We start from the raw sequence: 23,348 nt of genomic DNA, 5'->3' as shown, positions 1-23,348 counted from the left end.
GTTCCGGACATGTGACTATAGCTTCCTTCTTTTTCACTGAGTGCATCACACGGATGACGGGAAGCGGGGAGGCTCGGGCGGGAATAAACCCTTGAGGACAGGTAATACCTCTATAAAAGAGAAAACACTTAATGTTTTCTCCATTTCTTTTCAATATTACCTGTCCTCAAACAAGTGCAGCATTCAACAGATGATGGTGGGTACCAAAATCAGAAGATGTTCCTGTAATCTCCCCAAGACCGGATGGAAACTGACCAGTGGAAGAATTAGGTCAACCATAAAGACCCCTCTTCCAAGGAATGCCCGTCACAGCCCAATGCAGGTGATGTCAGGAACAACAACCGGAAAAGGCGGCAACCATCAGCAGTGGCAAGCCCAACACCAAGAACCCAACAGGAACTGGAGACATAAGCCACACCATATGCAGGTTCTGACAGGGTGGGAAGACGTAGCCACCAGGGATGCAGGTATTAGGTAACCTCCAACGTATTGGAGTGTTATTAAAAATAACGAGCAACAATGTATGGGTGCATCCGTCAGAACACTGAACTAAACAGGCCCCTGAGTGTTTTCTGACCAGTACACCAAAAACCTGTTAGTCCAGTTAGGAAACATAATACCAAATGCAGATTGTGCAAAGGTAAATGTTATCCTGACAAAAGTTCCGGCACCAGTACGTGAAAGGTGCAAAAGAACAAATGTCTCAGCAGTTCTCAGCTGTTGATTCGAAGGACATCTCGGTGTGCAGCCTAGAAGATGCCTAGAGGATGGCTAGTGTTCACCAGTGTCTGCGCAGGCACCACATGACCCAGATGATGAAAGCCCTCAACATCCTCAGTGGAGACGTCCATCAGGTAAGAGTTGGCAAAGATGGAGTCCGTCGCTCAGAAACAGCCAGTGAGTATGTGTTGGATAGGAGTGTTACAGCGCAAGGACATGGTGGCAGCCAGTGCATGCAGTTCATGCGGGTTTCATGCAGAATGAGCAGGCAAACCTGCCGTCTGGTACGCCGACAGAATCGTAGATCTAATCCAAGGAGTCTGGTGACAAGAAAGGAACAACCTCGAACGGCATTGGCGAAACGAGAGAGTCCTTTTAATATAGTGGTTCAGAGTTCGAACAGGACACAAAGCCAAGTCTTTAGTATCGGCCGGACCCAGGATGGACGATAACTCTTGGACCACATACATTCGCGGCGCTTGATCAGGAAGCTGATTCTTCGCCACAAACCCCAAGGTAACCGACTTGCATTCATGGTGAAATCGAACTAGGTCCACATCCAAGACATGTAGTTCAGAAACACGAGCAGCCGTTGCGAACCCCAACAAGAAGACAGTCTTCCGAGTAACAGCTTCCAAGGAGGACTCTTTCATTGGCTCATAGGGTGCCACAGTCAAGGACCTCAAAACCAGATTCAAGACCCACTTCGGAGGATAAAGCGATGAACTTGATCTTCTAATTTAGACCTGTTAATCATCTTATGGATCTCTCGGATAGCAGATAACTTCGTACCAGTAGCAGGATCACGGACAGTAGTGAAGACCGAGACGTAACCCACAATCGTCCAGCCCTTGAGCTTCAGAGACATACAGAGGTACACCAGGAAATCAGCCAGACGAGGTACAGGAACCGCCTGAGGCATGAGTTGCTGCCGCAGGCACCATTGGATATTGTACGCCGCAGTAGGAGATGATCGATGAGCCGTCAAAATTGCCGCAGTAGAATTGGAAGAAAAACCCTTCTTCAGGCCTATGGCAATACGGTCCACACATGTAGCCGGCATAAGCGTGGTTCAGATGGTAGAGCCGAGATGTGGGATGCAGCAGCAGATGAACCCTCTGGCAGAGGCAGCGAATGTATATCGGTGCGATCAGCAGCAGACGACAGCAGGATCGGAAGCAGGAAGGTGTATGCATCCATCTGATCCAAGCTGATATCAAGAGCACCTAGGTCGATGGCATCTGGATCTGGAACTGGCGACACATAGACCCGAAGTTGAAGGTTGAACAGGTCGATGTTCGGTGTCCAGAAACGCTCGCACCCCCATCGAAATGCCTCCGGATGTAGCATCCACTCAGTTGATTGTGGAGATGACAGCCGGGATAGACAGTCTGCTAGGACGTAGACCACTGGAATATGTCGTGAACGGAACAGCAGAGGCACGTCAGCCGCAGAAGACTACTGGATTGTGCTAATTGATGTAAGCCGCCGCGGTCATACTGTCTGTGGCCACCATGAGAGTCGCTCCAATCAACTGTTGGTGCCAGTAGCACTGCTTCTTCTGGAGACCACAGCCCAGACAACGTCTGGTCGTTGAGGTCACGCATCGGCAAACAGATGATGAGTCGCCTGGAATGGCCGCAAAAAAACTCTGTTGAAGACGTTCACCTGGCGTTAACACCATCAGAGACTGGACTGCATGGCGACTGGTAACCGGATCAACAAAGTTATTGTACTGAATGCATGGATTCAGAAACAACTGGATATGGCGAAGCTGGATGCGACCTCTAAGCGTCAAATCTTGCGCCGAAGTCAAAATTACTCTTGCAATGATACTTCATGAAACAGTAGTAGAGTGATGCAGGAACCAGGACATCGGAAACAGTGATCCCGTGAAACAGTCAAGAGCCACCGACAGCGTAGCGACTCGCGACGCTATATGCCCAATATACGTGGAAGTGAAGCAATGCAAACAGCAACCGGCTAAAATCCACGGCCGTCACACCACCTGGTGCGAGACATCAGCAGAGACAGTCTAGACAGCATCGGTCAGAAATGATAAAGCCTGATAATTATGACTTTAGGAATAATGACTTTAGGAATACTATATTTACATCAATATATTGATAACTTGTGCAGTTAAAACGGAAAGAAAGAGAGGTAATCAGATTGTCAGACAGCGTGCTTTAACCTGAATTAGATATAAGCACGAAAATAAGGTGAAATGAACGAATGAACGAATGAATGAATGAATGAAATGTAATATTCTCTACATCTTACACAACCCCACACAAATTATTAAACGGCTATACCTGAAAGTATTTAGTCTTTAAATACGACACAATCCCGCATTTCATCATTTTGGCTTTGAGTTTATGTCCTAGAACGAAAACAGTCACCATTACGCCTTTTGTTATACTTGTATTCGTGGCAACGTAACTGCGAATTGTTCAGTAGCATTATGTATTTGCACAACACATTTCGCAAACAGTGTTAGTAACTGATGAACATATTTCTTACTCAATCTGTTACCATTGATATATTCTAAGTGGTTTTACGATAATATTGTAAGCAGCTTTAGTGAAAGAATGCTTAGTTTACATTCACCCAACAGTATATTCAATGAGACACATATGGTCTATACAGCTCCGCTATATAATTTTCAATTTTGTCAGTAGCAAGTAATTCATTAATTTGTAAAGACAACTTTAGAATATATATGTGTCGAGTTTAAGAATTGTCGAATTAAAACTGTATGAACTATTTTGAGATTTGTAAAATAACGTTTTATTATAATACATTTTATGAAATTTGCTTCTTTGTTAGGTTTTCCAGACATGCCCTGATTGTAATAACTTCTTTCAAAAATTCGGAATGAAAAATCCCGAAAATAGATATTGTAAATGATAAGGTGCAGTTTTATCCACCTCATATTTATTTATGTATTTGTTTGTCTCAGAACTATATCCATTAGTTGGTGGAAGCTGCTCACAGAATCGCTGTTCTACATTACAGAAGTACCAAATAAAAAACAACAACAACAAAAACAAAAACAAACACCCAAATGCAAACTATCAGAAGACAGACGTATATTTCCTTTTAAATTCCAAATTGTCTCTCATTTAGTTTGCGAAGACTGCCCCAGATAATTATAGTACCAAGTTTCAGAACTATTCGATCAAAATGTTAGCGAAAATAGATTTTTAACTGTTCAATGTTAAAGCCCATAACAGAATCCTCTTTTTCCAGTTATGCCAAATATACGGTTAACAATACGAAGAAATCATTCTGATCAGTCTAAGGCCCAACAAATACCGGATCTGGGTTTGGGTCTGGCCAGTATGGTACCAGTCAAAAGTGAAGCGCACTGACAAAACATACCGCGCCTGTGCTGGCGCGAACTAAAGATCTGGCAACAGATGACCTAGAACATGCGCTATATTTTAACACTGCCAGACAGGTACACCGTAGCTGCACAATGTTCGAACCTTACTAATTCATTTTTGTTTATAAACAACAGGAATGGTATATATTAATCAATGTGGATTTTTCATACTTATTCTTAATGTTTCTAGAAGATTTGTCTAAAGTTATGAACGCATTAATATATATAGTAATAGTTACCGACCCAGACGTCAAAATAACCAGCCACGTGTGTTTCGGGCCTAATGCAATTTCTGGGAAATGGGCGCGTGGTTATCTCTTTCAGAGGGAACGGTTCATCCTTAGTTTTTCCTTAACTATGACATACACACATGACATTAGTCTTCGTCGTTTGTAACTAACGTTGAGTGCACTAGTAACGTGCTAGAGGGCGAGCGAAGTACAAACGAAAACAGTATATATTCCCTGTAAAATGCATGTCCGTAATAATATTAAAGGATAGGAGAAGAAGAAGTGGTTGGTATCACGGGTGCGTATGCACTCATTCCCATGACGGAATGTTTTATAAAGAATATTAAGTACACTGGCATTAAAAGCACATGTCAGCAGCCACGGTCATACTGTTGTGTAATGGCTTCTTTAGACAAGAACAGACCATCTGTGGGGCATATGATTGGTTGATAGGATTTAAAAGAGCAGGCCAGTCCAGTTTATTCAATATTTGGCATTTTATTATTGATGTAACCGCATTATATATATATATATATATATATATATATATATATATATATATATATATATATATATATATATATATATATATAATGTACTCTTCAAAAAAAAAGTAGACGAACTCTAATTAGAATTTACAATTGCAAAAATTGTAAGGTATATTAGCTGTGGGGAATGGTTATATGATAATAGTGAATTAATTGGGCAAACATTGCAACCGATAGTTCACTATTACAGTAGGTTTTATGACCACCAAAGATCTTGAAGGACAATTGGGGGTCAGAAGTGAAATGTATCAGTAAATCGCAAATTCAAACAATAACAATTACTAAAACAAAACAATAACAACTGTATGATCAACAGAATGAAAAAGATTGATAGAAATAATGTTCCAGTGATTAAACGATCTTCCTGGGAATTGACAAAATCGAGAATGACACCCCACGCACATGTACCGGGCAAATGCGTGATGCACGTGCAAACTATGGAATGTGTTTCGGTGTGTTGATAAACATACCTGGACGTTCTTTACTAGGATGTCTGTGGTCAAAATGTATGTTCGAAACGTTTTGTAGGGATGCTTTTATCCATAACCAGCATTTGGTATCGGTCTTTTTTTTACCCCGAGAAAGCTTATGATACCACGTGGAAGTATGGGATTTTGAAAGACCTCCATGACATGGGCCTAAGAGGTCGTATGCCTGACTTTATCTCAAATTTCTTACAGAATATGTCTTTCAAGGTAAGAGTGGGATCTACGTTATCCGATTCTTACTCCCAAGAGATGGGTGTGTCTCAAGGTAGCATCCTGTCAGTAACTTTATTTTCCGTGAAAATTAACAGCATCACCCAGTGTTTAAAACCTGGCGTTGATAGCTCGTTATATGTCGACGATTTTCAGATTTGTTACAGGTCATCCAGTATGAGTATCACTGAACGTCAGTTGCAGCTTTGTTTGAATAAACTTTAACAATGGGCAACTGACAATGGATTTCGATTCTCACGGTAAAAAACCGTCTGTATGCATATCTGCCAGAAAAGAGGTCACCATTTAGATCATCAGCTGTTTCTGAACAAAACTCTGGTTCCAGTTGTGGAAGAGACCAAATTTCTGGGTGTTATTTTTGACAGGAAGCTATCTTTTGTTCCTCATTTACAGTATGTGAAAAAGAAGGGCTTAAAGGCCCTCAATATCTTAAAAGTTATTGGCAAGACTGAATGGGGAGAAGACCGAAAGGTTATGCTCCGACTTTATAGATCTTTAGTTCGGTCTAAACTTGATTATGGGTGCATTGTGTATGGGTCAGCACGTAAGTCTTACTTGCAAATGCTAGATCTTATACACAACCAGGGACTTAGGCTTTGTCTTGGTGCTTTCAAAACATCTCCTGTGGAGAGCTTGTACGTCGATGCACACGAACCTAGTTTGGGTGCTAGACGTGCAAAGCTTTCTCTGCAGTATGCTACAAAGATTAAAGCAATGCCAAAACATCCTGCACACAATGCGGTGTTTGATAATAAATATATGAAGTTATTTGATGCGAAACCGGATGGGATTCGAACATTTGGTCTTCGCATTAAGGAGTTTTTATCAGTTTCCAACATAGATTTAACAGACACTTTGGAAACGCCTTCATATTTTATTTTGCCACCTTGGTGTATCAAACCACCAAAAATTGTATTCGATCTTGTGCAGCTAAAAAATATGATCGCACAGATGCAGTTATTTATAAACAACATTTCATGGAAATCCAAGAGAGGTACTGTGATTACATTCCTTTTTACACAGACGGATCACGGGATAGGAATTCTGTGGATTGTGCTACAGTTTTTCCATCAGACGCAATAATTTCCATGAGATTGCCCGATTCAGCATCAATCTTTACTGCAGAAACCTGGGCAATCATTAAAGCCCTGGAACAGATTACGGATTCATGTGCATCCAAATATATTATTTTTACACTCACTTTCGTGTCTCCGAGCTTTACAGTACATGAAATTGGAGCATCCCTTAGTTGGAATGGTGATACGAAAGTGTGTCTTTTTATCAATTGCCAATAAAGATGTTATATTTTGTTGGGTACCGAGCCATGTTGGCATTAGGGGTAACGAAAAGGTAGATGTTGCTGCCAAGTCTGCTTTGAACTTGCCCCGTGTCCATGCTGGTGTCCCCTACAGTGATTTTAAATTTCATATTAACCAATATATCTTTTCAACTTGGCAAGACGATTGGGACGGTGCGGTTACGAACAAGCTTCATTCTATCAAGGCAGTCCTGGGAGAATGGCAGTCATCCTACCGGCGATGCAGGAAGGATGAAGTAGTCTTGTGCCGTGCCCGCATCGGCCATACATATCTGACGCATTCATTTATTTTAAAGAAGCACCCCCCCCCCCCCCCCCCCCCCTCAGTTTGAACATTGTCAGTGTACACTGACTGTACGCCACATTTTGGTGGAGTGTAATCATCTAAAGCCGACGAGAAATGATATATTTGGCAACAAAAATGTTTTGGAATCTTTTAAATTCCATCCAGAATTAATTGTAAAGTTTTTAAAACACTTTTGTCTTCTATACAAAGTTTTAAAATATAATTACCTTGATTTTATGCATTGTATTATACTTTTCACCCACAGCTCCTTACACTGTGGTTTTACATAAATATATAAAAATAATATTTCCATATACTTACCATTTATGACACCCAATAGCCGACATGTATTTTTATGCTGGGGTGTCGTTAAACAAACATTCATTCATTCATTCATTCATTCATAACGTATGTTCGGTCTAATAGTTGATATTAACATTAACATTTCAGGTTCCCCTACTTTTTTTGAAGAGTATATATATACTCTTCAAAAAAAGAAACGCAAAAGGGTACAAATGGGTTATAACTCCGATTTTATGTTTCCTACCGGTTCATGCTTTGTGAATATAAGGTCATTGCATGTCCCAAACACATTCCCACGGTTACATTCGATAAAACGCAGCTACTGTACAATAAAGTTCCAAAATGTGAATATTCGCAAAAACGCAGCCACGTGCAAACCATGTCACCACTGCACGTGCGTTGTCTGCATGTGCAACATGAACACCGACAGTATAAAAGTGCAGGGTGTTCGCTTGCCTGGCCTCTGTATCTGGCCGACAGTTGACAATCCAGGACATGCCACGTCTCAGTGAACCGCAGAGAAACAATGCCATCGGCCGACTAGACGCAGGCGAATCCAGAACGGCCGTTGCCAGGGCATTCCATGTGTCCCCAAGCACCATCTCCAGACTGTGGGACCGTTACCAGCAACATGGATCAACACGTGACCTCCCTAGATCCGGTCGACCACGGGTCACTACCCCCGGGCAGGACCGCTACATCCGGGTACGCCACCTTCGGGAACGATTGACTACTGCCACCTCCACAGCCGCAGCAATACCAGATTTGCGCAGGATATCCGACCAGACCGTACGGAACCGCCTACGTGAGGTAGGAATTCGTGCCAGACGTCCAGTTCGAGGTGTCATCTTAACACCACAACACCGTCGACTCCGACTGCAGTGGTGCCAGATTCATCGACAATGGCCTCAACTGCGATGGAGACAGGTGTGGTTCTGTGACGAGTCCCGATTTCTGCTCCGACGTCATGATGGAAGATGTCGCGTGTATAGGCGTCGTGGTGAACGTTATGCGGCAAACTGCGTGCAGGAAGTGGACAGATTCGGCGGGGGTAGTGTCATGGTGTGGGCAGCCATCTCACACACTGGCAGAACTGACCTGGTCCACGTGCAGGGCAACCTGAATGCACAGGGCTACATTGACCAGATACTCCGGCCACACATCGTTCCAGTTATGGCCAACGCCAACGCAGTGTTCCAACTTTACAACGCCAGGCCTCACACAGCACGTCTTACAACGGCTTTCCTACAGAACAACAACATTAATGTCCTTCCTTGGCCATCGACATCACCGGATTTGAACCCAATTGAGCATCTATGGGACGAGTTGGACCGACGCCTCCGACAGCGACAACCACAGCCCCAGGCCCTGCCCGAGCTGGCAGCAGCCTTGCAGGCCGAGTGGGCCACCATCCCCCGGGACGTCATCCGTACTCTAGTTGCTTCAATGGGCAGGCGGTGCCAGGCAGTTGTCAACACACGCGGAGGCCACACCCGGTATTGACTCCAGATGACCTTGACCTTGGTGGTGTGTCCTATCACTTACTCACAATGGACTAGAGTGAACTGTGAACAATCCTGCAACATTTGGTAATTATCGGACTCACCATTCAATAATTAAATCAATTCTCCAAATGTTACGACAATGTGGTTTTGCGTTTCTTCTTTTGAAGAGTATATATATATAGATAGATAGATCTATATAATGTATGTATTAAAGAAAATCTTAACTCGCCAAAAGTATTATTATTATTATTATTATTATTATTATTGCACGTATCAGTATTATCCTTATTATTAATAGTATTAGTATTATTTTACCTTCAGAAGTGTTTGGACCTCCACCTCTATAGTAGTAGATATATTACCAAGGTTTTCTTCTTCGAGGTACGAAATACACAATTCGGCTTGCTTAGCAAAACTGGGCGCATTCATTAAGAGTGATAAATAAAATGATTAACTAATGATTTTATAGTTTTGTGTTGTTATTGTGCGTGCGTGCGTGAATATTTTATTGTTATTGTTGATTTTGTTGTGTTTTTTGTTTTGTTTTTCATACCTATAGTAGTATAAGGGCCTGCCGGGTGCCATGACCTACTTTCCGTGACCTTGACCTTGGTGTCTGGCCTTGGTGTGAGTCATAGTGGTGTGGCCTACTAGGGTGAACGCTCGCCCGTGTCCCTGACCGACTTAGGTTGGTACTGATGTCCTTGGACTGGCCCTGACCGACTTAGGTTGGTACTGATGTCCTTGGACTGGCCCTGACCGACTTAGGTTGGTACTGATGTCCTTGGACTGGCCCTGACCGACTTAGGTTGGTACTGATGTCCTTGGACTGGCCCTGACCGATTTGTTTAGCATTGACCGACTTAGAGGACAGTGACTGGTATACCTGGGCAGGTGTGCGACCTTGGTGTAAGTCATAGCCTTGACGTACTTGGTGTGTGACTCATCACCTAGCCTTGACCTATCTAGAGGGCAGTGAGTGGTAAGCAGCCGTGACTCATATTTTAGCCTTGGCATACTTGGGCCGGTACTGACGTCCTTGGGGGCTGGCCTTGGCCATGTTCTGACGTCCTTGGACTGACCTTGGACTGCTAATTTAGAGTATAAAAAGAGTATTTTCTCAGTATTTTTATTCGCTCGTCAAGTATAAGTATACAAACGAGATCTACATTCTGTTTTGCTGTGGGAAAAAAAGTTACTCAACAACCCAAGACTTCCCCAGGGAAAGAAATTACTGCGGAGGAAACAACTTGTCAACGTACCCCTTAGAAACCAAGTGTTCGTCAAGAAAACAGTAAGTTGTTATACTTTTTTTTAGTATTCAAATTTTTCGCAGCTTACAGAAGCAGAGTATTGTAGTGTGACACTGTATATGTACAGGAAACAATAACAACACAAAACTATCAACGCAGACCTATGTAAGATGAAACGAAGTATCACAATTTGGAACTTACTGTACTTTGAGAATCCATCGAAGTCAAGAATATATTATCAATGTGTAGAATGCGCCTTTAAATAAACCACTTCGTTTCCGTATACACAGTGGAATTCACGATAGAAACATAAAATACAAACACAGTGGAATCCACGATAGAAACATAAAATACAAACACAGTGGAATCCACGATAGAAACAGAAACTACAGACACGTTGTCTCGAACGATTCTATGTATCAAACACAGGAAGGGACGGGGAAAAGAATTTGAAAAATGTATAACAGATGTTCGCTCACTTACTCAACGAGTGCTTTGATAAGTGGAGTAACATTTCACCATGTGACCGTTTTATGTCAGGAAATTACTACAGCAAGGTGAAATATGATTCATCAGTACACTGCGATGTAAATGGGAAACGCTAGCCGCCAAAAACTGTGGGGGTCTCCCTGTGACACAGTTTTATCGCAACTTGTGGAATAGCGTCCCAACAAACACGTTTAGCTGGCTCCGCAAAAATGACCCGTTAAAATAGGAACTGCGTGTCGGCGCTGTACAAAAAAGGGGTAATTGTGCTGCTAAAATACAGATGAACAATAAATATCAGTTCAGTAAAAGTATGATATATAAAGTGAATAAGTTATATTTACCTAATATCCTTGTTTTTGTCCTCGAGTTCTTTTGATGACAGTATCTAGACGAAGTATGAAAAAACTATCACATCTGAATGTGTTCAGTGTATCAATTAGCCCGAGTACTCTGACTGTAAGAGAGCTAGACGGACATTTGGACATAAACACGCTCTCATTACAGTCAGAGACCAACCTATGTCTTTTATTGGCAATTCCTGACTACCACACGGTAGGCAACGAGTCCCGCTCTAATACCACAACAATCCTATGTTTGACGTCAAATACCTTTACATCAATCATTTTCGAGTTAAGTGATACAAAAAAATCCACATATTAATCACTAATACACTTACTACAGAAAGAAACCCGACAGCACCCACATTCAGCTACGCTTCGTGACACTCCGTCGCAACAATTGCAAAGCTCGGCGATCTATTTCGAGACGTAGACCACGTGATCGCGCACTGGGCGATTCCGCCTTGTGCAGCAGTTAGAGGGGCCGTCTCATATCAAGCGAAGTTACGACATGGATTAGTTTCGTTTTGTGTTTCTGCGATGGAATGTGCATGCTGTAAAGAACGTTTCGAGGATAAAAGTGGACGGTTGCGTAGAACAGGAATTTGTACACAATTCAAAGGTGGGCCCAGTGCTGCACAGACATTAAGTGATGTTTTTGATGTAACTGTCACTCCCGAAAAGGAATTATTCGTCTGTGTCCAATGTAGTTTGACGATTCGTTCCTTGGACACCAAAAAAAAACAATTGTCAAATGTGGAGATAAAATTTAGAAAAGTTAAAAAACCAGGCTCATACATAGCCACAAAACTACCAGCCACCCCAAGTGCCCGACAAACACCAAAGCGACAGAGAGTGATACACACGCCAAGCAGGCATACCAGTCGTAGATCAAAGACTTTTTCACCTGGAGAAAAGGTGAATATAATATTGTGTGTGTGTGTGTGTGTGTGTGTGTGTGTGTGTGTGTGTGTGTGTGTGTGTGTGTGTTACGTTTACGAGTTTTAGATTAGTGTAACTTCAAAACAGACATGCAGATGTTGCTATTGAGCATAAAAAGTCGCCAGGTTATCTTTTAAATTCCAAAAATTCGATGAACCCATTTATTTTCTATCAAAACATGATTTATTCAATGACATTCTGTTTACGGGTGCAAATGTATATTATTTAAAAACATATTTACATGCTTTATGTACAGTATTAATATGAGACAAGCAATTTGTTTCAATGTTCAATCAAATCTGTTTTTATTAATTCTTTAATTCTATATATAGGTGTCTACATCTGTGAAGAGCAGTCAACTGCGACAGGCACTCATCATCATCAGCAAGTCCAAGTACCACACTGGATTCCGTCGCCTGTTCAACAGCAGCAAGGCTGCAAAAAAGGCCGCTGTTAGAGTGATTTGTGAGGTTGTACGAAAAGAAGCAATCAATTTTGCTAAAACATTCGGAAACAAAAACAATAGTGCGATTGAGGACATCACCAACTTCAGTTGGGAAATTGTTTTAAAAGATGCATGGCATTTGTGCCCCACTTTGATTAAAATCATAATAGCTGCATTGACGAAGAAAGAAAACTGGAAAACAATAACGAGAAGAAGGGGTAAAACAATAATTTCTGCTAAACCTCTTGTTGGGTCACTTCTCTGCATTGTTGGTTTCATTCGAAGCTACCAGTGCAATATACTTCAACGGATGGTTTCATTATTGCTTTGGCTAGGAGGATGCAAAACAAAGGTAATGTAAAAAAGCTTTTTGATGTTTATAATGTTTAAAAATGTGAAAGACACACACACACACACACACACACACACATACACACACACACACACACACGGATCCAGGAGAATTGTTGGGGACCAGTACACAACAAGGTACCCCTGCTGATGTAAAGATATAACGGCCTTCCTCTAAGACTACGGCTTGGAATGATAAAATATTTGACACCCAAAAGCCGACGATCATTCAAAGCGCTCTAGTTTCATCGTTACTCGCCCCCAATACATTTAAACTCTGTAAACCAAGTACCATTTAAAACCTCACTATTTACTTGGTCCCATGGGTGTGCAGTTTACAGGTTTTAAAAATTACTGTTTGCTATTACATATTGCTCTACTTGTATAGGTATTTGGAAGCCTAAATCGACTTGGATTATGTCAAACCATCCAAACAACACGGAGGCGAATTGACGACATTAGACAGGATTTTGACAGCAAAGTAAAACAGTGGAGAGATATACTGTCAAAAAAAGAAAAAGGTAAATAGTTTCAACTTTAGATTAATGTTTTTTTTGACATTCATATTTCTATGTCAAGCATAATATTGAAATATTATTTCTGTTCACTAACAGTGGATTCTAAAAATTATGAAAGTATATTATAGACTGAATATGTTTTAATACAAAATGAGGTACATTCACAATACTAGTCTTAAACTTAATTTTGCTTTTCCTTGTTTGTATCACGGCAACCAGTTCCAGTCCTTGTCTTACATAACAATCACAGCAACAAAGGGCGGTCGGGTCACAGCCATTTGGCGAGACATGCACCGACTCTGATGCACATCAAAAACGGATCAAAGCCTGTCAGTGTCTGTAGAATCAACCGGCCTCGGTGGCGCAGTGGTTAGGTCATCATACATTTCAATGGGATTAATATATTTGTCAGAGAATAAATTTGCCATTTCTAGTAATATGAATGAAATATAGTTTTCTTTGGTTTTTTAAGCTTGAATCTATTTCCTGAAATTATTCTTCAATTGGTTTCACTGAAGTAATGGCGGATATGAAGAAAGCTAAATGCAGATCAAAGAAATTTATGCACTGCTTATTTTTAAGGTGGAATCTACTTTTTCTGAACATTATTGAGAAATAGAAGGCTACAACTTTGGATTAAACTATTATTTATAACAGATTTCGTGATATAAAGTATTTGTACATATTAGTACCAATCGTATAATGTTTCATGATAGCAGAACTAATGTACATTTTATTTCTATGTATTCAACACATGCATTTATATAGTAAATGAACAAAACAGAATTTATTTATTCCTGAATATATATACTATTAATATGCTATACATAGAAATATTCCACTGAAAATGGTCTATTGAAGCTGCAATCGAAGTTACAGTTATTAAGTTGTACAATATATTTTAGGATGCATACAGTAAATGTGTCATTTACAAATTGCTCATTTTGTTTGAAGAATTTATCTTGTTGTAGACTGATGTAAAATAAGGTCGCAGTAGTTTGTAACTCCGGACTTGTAATTACGGACTGGTGATCTCGACCCGGTAATCTCGGCGCACATCTATTTGTTACTGATTTTTTTTCACCCATTTCTTTTTTATTCAAATTCTTTAGCGTAGGTAGGCATTGTATGAAGGTTTTCTAAAAGACGGGAATATTTCATATTAAGATGTATGTAACAAGAGAGCAGGTTTTTGTTAAGTTCAATTAAATATAATATAATATTTTAAAAAAGGTTAACATATACATGTATCTTAAATGGTGCCATAAGACTAATATAGATGCATCTATGTAATATAAACCAATATAATTCAATACAATGAAAAAAAGTCTTTAAATGAAAATGTTTGTATATCTATGTGTAGTTTGACATCCCAACTATAAAATCATGAAAACTGCTTCATGTTGCCATAGTTACAGTGATACATATGTATTTTAAATATTTCACGTAAATCACGTAAGTTTGCAACCGTCAGTACTCTTTTCCGTGATATGTTGGACCGTGAATACTAGGCTAGTTAAATAATAATAACAATACATGTAAAATATAATTAGTAAAAAAAAAACCTCAAATTAAATTAACTTCTTTTGGGTATCGCATAACAAATACGTATCGCTGATGGCCTTTAAGAACTCAAAGCAGTAATACAATTAGTTTTTTGCATCCAGTAACACTTTGATGCCGGCCGAGATTATTGGGTCGAGATTACCAGGCAGTGATTATCGAAGTTACCGGTATTTTTAAAATAGAACACTTTCAAACTAACTGTTGAATTAAATAGCATTTTTTAAATATAACATGTTGTCATTTTTATTTAAAAAAAAAAGATGAAGGCGTAAGAGATGAAACAGTCGATGCACTTCCTACACTGGATGATGTCTGGGAGGACGTTGGGGAGGTGGATGATTTGTCTGCAGCTGACACGTTTGATACAGAGACAAGCTCAAACACCAATGAAAGTAAAGATGAAACGGTGGACATGAGCTCCGAACCGAGTGCAGAGTTGGGTGCATGTTCCGGAGAATCGCCTAATATCTCTGAAGGTGCACACACAAACATACACCAAGTACAATTATTAATACGTTCACCCTGTCGCAGCATAATCACTGAAACATTGTGTAGTAGTGTCTTCTGTATATATATGGGTTTTTGCAATCAATTGAAACTTTCATTGCAATTTTTTTTAATACGACTACCTAGCCTTCTATTTTTAGCAGATGTGTTTACTATGTCTACGTTTTTGCCGTTGGATTGTTTGTCCATTGTGTAATTAGCCCAATTACAATGTAAAAATTGTCCAATACTAATGTAAGTGTTTTGAACGAAGTTTTAGACAATGCATATACGTAAACACGGTTAATGGAATTCCAGTTTCCAACCGATTATAGTAATGAACTCTCAAATGGCATGCTAGTCGGGTCAGTCGATTGTCAGAGCGGTAAATTCAAGTACTGCCAATGTACACGTGTTTTTAATAGTATAAGGAATGAGTCCATATTCCAAAATGTTTCGTGTAAATTAAATATTACTTACTCATTTCAATGAATTGTAACAAACTTGTGTTATTGTTGGTATGTGATCATTGAAAATATTTATCATTTAATATTGATGGGCATTACCTGCTTAGAAAATGTATGTATGGAAATAAGACAAAAAACGTAATATGTTTCAGGATTCTTTTATTCAGTAATTCAATACTTTTTCTTTCAGTTTCTAACATTGGTAGACTGTATCAATAAAACTATTATAAAGAAACCGTCCTGTAGACCTTCCCAAAAACGTCTCATAATTTTCCAACATACACACATTTATTCCTTAGTCCAAAGAGGATGTTATGACGTGTGACTTTGATGCTTTGCTTTTCCTACATACCATTTTGTTTATTAAAAAAAGAAAAGCAAACTTTCATCTGGGTTCTTTTTAGTATACAAATAATTGATAATAAAATATGTCTTCTCTTTTCTTATACATTTTTATTTTTCTTCCAGGGTCCCATCCATCTGAATCCATTGAATCTGAAAGTGCAAACATACCTATTTATGATGCTAACAAGCATTTTCACTTTGATATAACGTTTGATAATGTTAATCAGAAGATTGGTGTCAGACATCACGTTCGGGGAAAAAAGAATACCATGTTGAATATGGTGCAGTCGTATGCCACATTAGAAAGAGTTGCAAGTTGTGGCCTGTCAAACACATTGCCAAGTGCAGATGACATAAGACAAATTAGTCTTTCAGATATGTTGCCTTCAGACACAGATGAGCTGGAACTGAAGAATGAGCTGAAGACGATGGTAAAGAGAATTCTAAGGAAATACATTCCAGTTTTTGAAAACGTGGATGTTGAATGGTCGATTTCACATCAGTACTCCCAACAGGCGTCTTATAAAAGTGAAATTGTAAGTGATTTATTCTTTCAGGCTCTGTAATTTAACAGGCGCGAATCCAGGATTGTTCAATAGCGGGGTCCAAAATCCGTTAATGTTTTGGAAATTAGAAATAAAAGATTCTTGACAATTGGACGGAATAAGTTTGGATTTTTCTAATATTCTGTAATAAATGTTGTTTGACCCAAAATAGTGAAGGCCCGGGCCCCTTGTACCCCTTCCTGAATCCGTGCTTGGTTAACCATGCATGTCATTGGTTTAAATTTGTCAGTTGATCCCTAACTAACCAGTCATTTCACATTTTACATTTACATAATTTAATCGCAAATCTAACAGATGCATAGCTCGACAATGTATTGATTTGTACTTGGGGGTCTTCCCACTCGAACCAGTGCCTCACGACAGTTAATTGAAATGCCTTGGTCTGTGGTATCCTGTCTTGGAGAAAGCACACATAAAATATACATTTATGCTAATAGTAAAATATAGCATGTTTCCTCTGAGAATAATCCAATGTGTGAAATCCAATAGCCGACATCAATGTGCTTTATTGATGTGCTTTACTGATGTGCTTTACTGTTTAACAGGTGCCTTTGGGAATCTTGAACAAAGACGAGTCTTCTACTGCTGGGATGATTGAAATCATGGAACATTACAAACAGTATGTGCCACAGGGCATACATGGCAAACCTATGAGTTTGTTGCTTTATTGTGACGGATTGAGTTGTGAAAGAATAGATGGTGCACAGCGTGCCCGGATAAATGGTGAAGACGAGTGGGCACGCCTTGACATGTATGAGCCTGGTATACAGGAATGGCACAAGCGACTGATGTATGTGCAGGTAAGGTTTCATTATTATTATTTTATTATTATTATTATTATTTCGTCAGAAATCACAACTATTTATTAAATACCAATTGACCATAGTTTAACATGTTCTCCATAACTATCTTCATAAACATACCTAGTACAAATAAAACCTACAGCAGCGCACACACACACACACACACACACACACACACACACACACACACATATATATATATATATATATTTTTTATTTACACTCATACACATATTTAGTATGTTTTTAAGCTTCGAATGGGCAAATGAATAAGAATATCCATCAAAACGATCGCCAGTAAGATGATCAAACTAGTGTATGTACATGGTGAAGTATGTTTGCTTCCTATTTTCATGTTGTCTCCACAAATTGAAAATGTCATTCGGACATTGTTACATTTCCAAACAACTGGACTAATTTTTTCATTTTCAATGAAGAAGACCAAAATGTGTCAAAAGAGATTGTATTAACTGAATGCCCTCAGGTAATAAATATGTTACAGTTAAGAATCATACAGATATCTCAAATCATTACATATCAACGTGATAATGTTCCTTTCAATGTATGAATAAGTAATCAGTATTTCAAATCATTTTCATTTTAGGATACCTATGATGAGCTATTTAAATTTGAAAGCCACAGAGAGAAAGGAACATTATATAATTTGAAACAGGTCTTTGATCACACAGGTGTATCAAAAAACATTATGGAATGTTTCAATAAGGCTGAGGAACTTCTCGTATTCTCAACAGAAGGACTGACACTTTTGAACTTTATGTCGCTTACCGAAATGGACAACATTTCATCTGTACCACTTTGCTTACCAAACTCCAAATACGAAAGGGAGCTTTATATGGACGATGTTGCTGACAGGATCATTGACTCAGTGTTTTATTCATCAAACACAAAGAATGTTCTCCATGTTGCAAGTGACAAAAATTCAGAAACTGGGATGTACTGTATTTGTAAGTTAGACATAGGTGGAACAATGGTTTATTGTAACAACACGGCCTGTACATTTGGATCATGGTTCCATTTGGAATGCTTAGAAATGGACGAAGCCGATGTTCCTGAAGGGGATTGGTTTTGTTCAGAAGAGTGTAAAACATACAGTAACACAAACAAAACGAAGAAAACAAGGAAAACTATGAACAAATTCATCGACATACAAAATCTGTATGTAAAGAGGTTGCTTTGGCGAGGATTAAATGACATTGCAAGGCATGATGCAGTTATTGAAAATGATGGACCAAGAATGATAATGCACTGGAAGTTTGATATGGTTGATTTCTATAACAAACATCACCCCAAATATTTCATATTTGGTCACAGGTTGCTTGCCAATATAGCAGGAGCTACTTCTGAAAGAATGAGACACGCTCTTCTGTGGGAAAGAACAGTGAATGTGCATGGAGGTAAACGAAAAAATGTACCAAAGGATCTCCATTGCGAGCATTTAAACAATGAATACAAAGAAAATAGTAGAAAGGCTGGTGGTCAGCTAACAGAGAAAACTGTAGGTAGGCACAGTCAAATGCTTGGAATAGGCAAGATACTTGACAGAGTATTTGATGAGAAGGTTGTCAGCAGACCAACTCCCATGAGAAAACATGGAAAGGTTGACAGGACACCAGATGTTTTAAGGATGGTTGGAATGCTACACCATATGGAACTTTTCCAAGTAAAGACTGGGAGATTTTTCAAGGGATTTGAAAATTTCTACATAGAAGGGGGCATAAAAAACCCAAAACAATTCAGGCAAAGAATGGACAAACACATGGAAACGTTGGCTAAAACAAGAGAGATGAAAATAGATAATTAGTTTTTTGTGACAAACTGATGATAAGCAACATAAAAAATCAATATTGAAATGAAACAGTGAAATATTGAAATGAAACATTGAACTATTGAAACATTGTAATGATATGTAATCAGTTCTGTACAAACATGTGACATATCAAGCATTAATCCAGTTAACTGCCATGGAATCATTACTGTGCTTGTGTCAAGTAAAATTCTATGATGGCTAGTAGTGTACTGTTTTTGCTAGGACATGTGCATTTCAAGCAACAGACGTAACAGCACAAACATCCTAAACATTGACAGCTTTGAGCACACATGTTGTCACAAGCAGACTTGTTAGCTAGACATTTAATTTCCGTTTCATTATCCGGAGATAAAGCAAAGTACTTCAGACAATAAACTCGTTGGCAAGTTGGTGTGGATACAAGGTCTTGCAAGTACACATTAGTAGGACAGGTCCATGTTCTTTTGTTACTTTTTTGTACATGTTTAGCATGGCTGTATGGTGCTTCTTGGATACCCATAACATATCATTAAAGACTTTCTTCCATCTCTTCCACACCTACCTGCTTGTTGCCAAAGTTGCAATAAAGTAGGTGGTAGACCCCATATCACAACTATCGATATGTCTGGAATGTCAATGCCCATACCCACAGCAACAGTGGCTATCAGAACTCTTATAAATCCACCAGGCGTGATGAACTTTTCCATAATACGCTCTTTGGAGCAGGTGTCTGTATGTGCATGATACATTTCAACAAGTCTATTTTCAATGTGTACATCGCCTGTGTATGCATTTTCATTCAGTGTTGAATGTAGCCATATGTATAATCGGTGACACATATTTACTAAATTGACATATACAAGAACTTTTTTCATGTGTACACCATGTTGTAAAATGCCATCTTTTATCCACTTGAGTTCCTCTTCATATTTCTCAGTAGATTTTAGTGTAGAAATCATGATGTTAGGCCTGGAATAGTAAAACAATGGTTGTAGTTAGAAGATGTTTTTGGTATTATTTTTATGTGTTTTGATTTATGATATTTATCTATGATAGTTTCATTTAAATTACACATATGCATGCAACAGAAAATACATTATGTGCAACAGTCCAATATTAGAATCTGAATCTGAATGTTATATATATATATATATATATCTTGTTTTCCATTGAGTGTTAAATATATATATATATATATATATATATATATATATATATATATATATATATATTATATAATATATGATTCAAGCAATTCACTGTTTGTTGTTTTCCATTAAGTTTCAAACAAAGCATAAACAAAATATATACCATGTTGACAGGTGTCAAAAATAAATTTTTTAACTATTTACATTAGAATCAATGCAGTGGCGCAACAATAATTGTCTAGTATGGATAACATAAACCTACCTGTCTGGTAAAGAGCAAATCACGTTAGCATCAGTCAATCCCAAGACAGTGTCAATGTCAGCCTTTATGTCTGATGTTGCAGTAGCTGTTAAAATCAACGCTGGACATTCAAAGATGCTCTGAAGAACACTCACTTTTCTATAATCGTCTCTAAAATCCAAGCCCCTGTAATTTAATTGTACACAATTAATCAATCAAAGACGCTCTTATATATATATATATATATATATATATATATATATATAATATATAATATATATATATATGTATATAATTGTATATAATCATGTATATATATATACAAACAATTGTTGGTCATATAAACAATATCAAGTATCTGTTTGAAAAATTTTAAAAATATTTGTCATGTATGCGTCACATTATGTAATAAAACATAAGGTATGTAAGTTTTAATCAAGTCAACAAACTATAGGTATGTGGGTGATATTATTAGTGATCTGCTTATAGTTTATCTCTGAAATGCATGTACCATGACATATCTTAAAACATGTTTATATGATTTGTAAACAGACTGACTTTCAATTAAATTATTTTATGCCAAAATATAACTTATTGGGAATATCGCACCATTCTGATATGCAATACGCCTCGTCGTATGCAATTACACACAGTTTTTTTCCGTAGACCTCTTGCACTATGTTCTTCCAGTATTTTGATGTTATGGCCTCTGGAGATGCAAACAACACAGTTGATTTACCTTGCTTTATATCTGAAATTGAAGTATATTTTGTGACATATAAGAATGCGCTGGTGAAAATACCCATAGCCCTAAGCAACTGACAGCAATGTGCCATTTGAAAATAAAACTAATGTTATCTGGGCAGATGTACTTTTTCTGTTGAAGAGTGCCAAATAAGAGCACTTTTTATTTTATTAGGGCAACTCCGACAAACACTTTGCATTTAAGACATCCGTGATCCCCTGTAAATGCACCCAACTTAGTACGGTTATTCTTGACAATATACAGATAACAGGTTTATAATCAATTACAAAGACTAGTACATTACTGATGCACAGATAGCAGAATTAATCATATTAATAGTAAATTTACAAATATATATTTATATATTTTAACTTGGAATGAATGTCGACATACATAATTAATTGGAAATGATGCATACATAATAGCAAATTTACAAATAAATAATTGTTTCGTTTCAATTTGAAAGGAATATCGATAGACAAAATTGAAATGCAACATGTGAAAGCCAAACGGCCCATTCAGACTGAAATTTGCAGACTATTACTAGGGCCACTTGATTTGTATCTAGAATATATAAACCGAAAATGCTTATGAAAGATGGTATCAGAAAAACAATTAAAGATGTAAACGGCACACATTACCATTACTCACCATTAACGGATTCGCTTTCCATATGTTCATATATACCATGGGCACTGATATTATGATCCCGTAAAGACTTCACTTGATTTTTTATTAGTGACGTCAGCTAGTGTGTAATTTCCCCGTGTGCATCTTAAAAAACCGGAAAATTTTAATATTGTGTAGCTTATCGGTCAGTAACATAATTGCATTCTTCATTTGATTGATATGATTGTAAAACGTACAGGTTATATAGATATGTATATGCTTATATGCTTATATGCAAGTAAATATTATAACACCAAACATGTCTTTCTTTTAACTGTTTAAAATGTAAAATTATTGTTTGAATTTTTTTTTTAATCGGAGAGGTTATTATTTTCATAAACAAATCAGCAGCAACGTCAGTCAAAAAAGAACTTGTAAATCAGCGACAAATATCATTGTCGTACTGTTAACTGCCAATGCGTATCGATGGGTAATCTCATTAATTGTGGCTACATTCTACGTTGAAAAAAGTTGTAAACCTTTTTTTAAAACTCCCACACCCCCTCTCGTTCTGAGTACAGTTTGTGGCCCTGATCAGAAATCGTGGTAGCGTACTTGAACATCAAACTGATATAAGCAGGTTAATTCCCGACATCGGACCTGGCAGTCATTTGTGGCCATACATGCATACGGCGAAACTCATCGCCATCGGTCCCTAGGCGTCAGCTTGTCTACTATGACGGGAACTCCTGTCTACAGCTGATCATTGAGTATTGTGTTACAGAATCGGTCTTTGTTCAGTTGTTGAAAACAATTGGGCTGTGTTCTACGTAGGTTAATTCATTGTCAATAATTATTAACTACCATACATATATGTGATTTACATTTGGGGCTGGAAGGGGGTAAAGTTTGATTAGCCATTTAGTAGCGGAGTTGGGGTTTTGGTGGTTATGGGTATCCCGGGGGGTGGTTGATGGGGTGGTTGGGCGGGTTGGGTTTTCCTGTAGGGTTTTCTTTGTTGGTATGAGGTACGGGGGGGGTGCAGGGTGGGTTGAGTGACTGGCGGGACCTGCTGGGGTTGGGGTGGGGGTAGTAGGGGGTGGGTGGGTTGAGGAGCTGGTGGGACCTGCTGGGGTTGGGGTGGTGGTTGTAGAGGGTGGGTGGGAGGGGGTGGAGGTGGGGTTTGGGGCTGAGGTAGTGGTGAGGGTAAGGGTG

At 38.7% G+C, this 23,348-nt stretch overlaps 1 protein-coding gene across 1 annotated transcript; it reads left to right on the top strand.

Moving 5' to 3' along the window:
* The first annotated feature begins 17,871 nt into the window (after positions 1-17,871).
* Positions 17,872-19,723, top strand: LOC121379870. Its single transcript, XM_041508529.1, has one exon. It carries the CDS (start codon positions 18,290-18,292, stop codon positions 19,403-19,405), a length of 1,116 nt encoding a protein of 371 aa, XP_041364463.1. The 5' UTR covers positions 17,872-18,289; the 3' UTR covers positions 19,406-19,723.
* Positions 19,724-23,348: the final 3,625 nt, after the last annotated feature.

The sequence above is a fragment of the Gigantopelta aegis genome, chromosome 8 (genome assembly GCF_016097555.1).
Source record: "Gigantopelta aegis isolate Gae_Host chromosome 8, Gae_host_genome, whole genome shotgun sequence".
NCBI lineage: Eukaryota > Metazoa > Mollusca > Gastropoda > Neomphalida > Peltospiridae > Gigantopelta > Gigantopelta aegis.
This window is presented reverse-complemented; position numbering and strand designations above follow the sequence as displayed.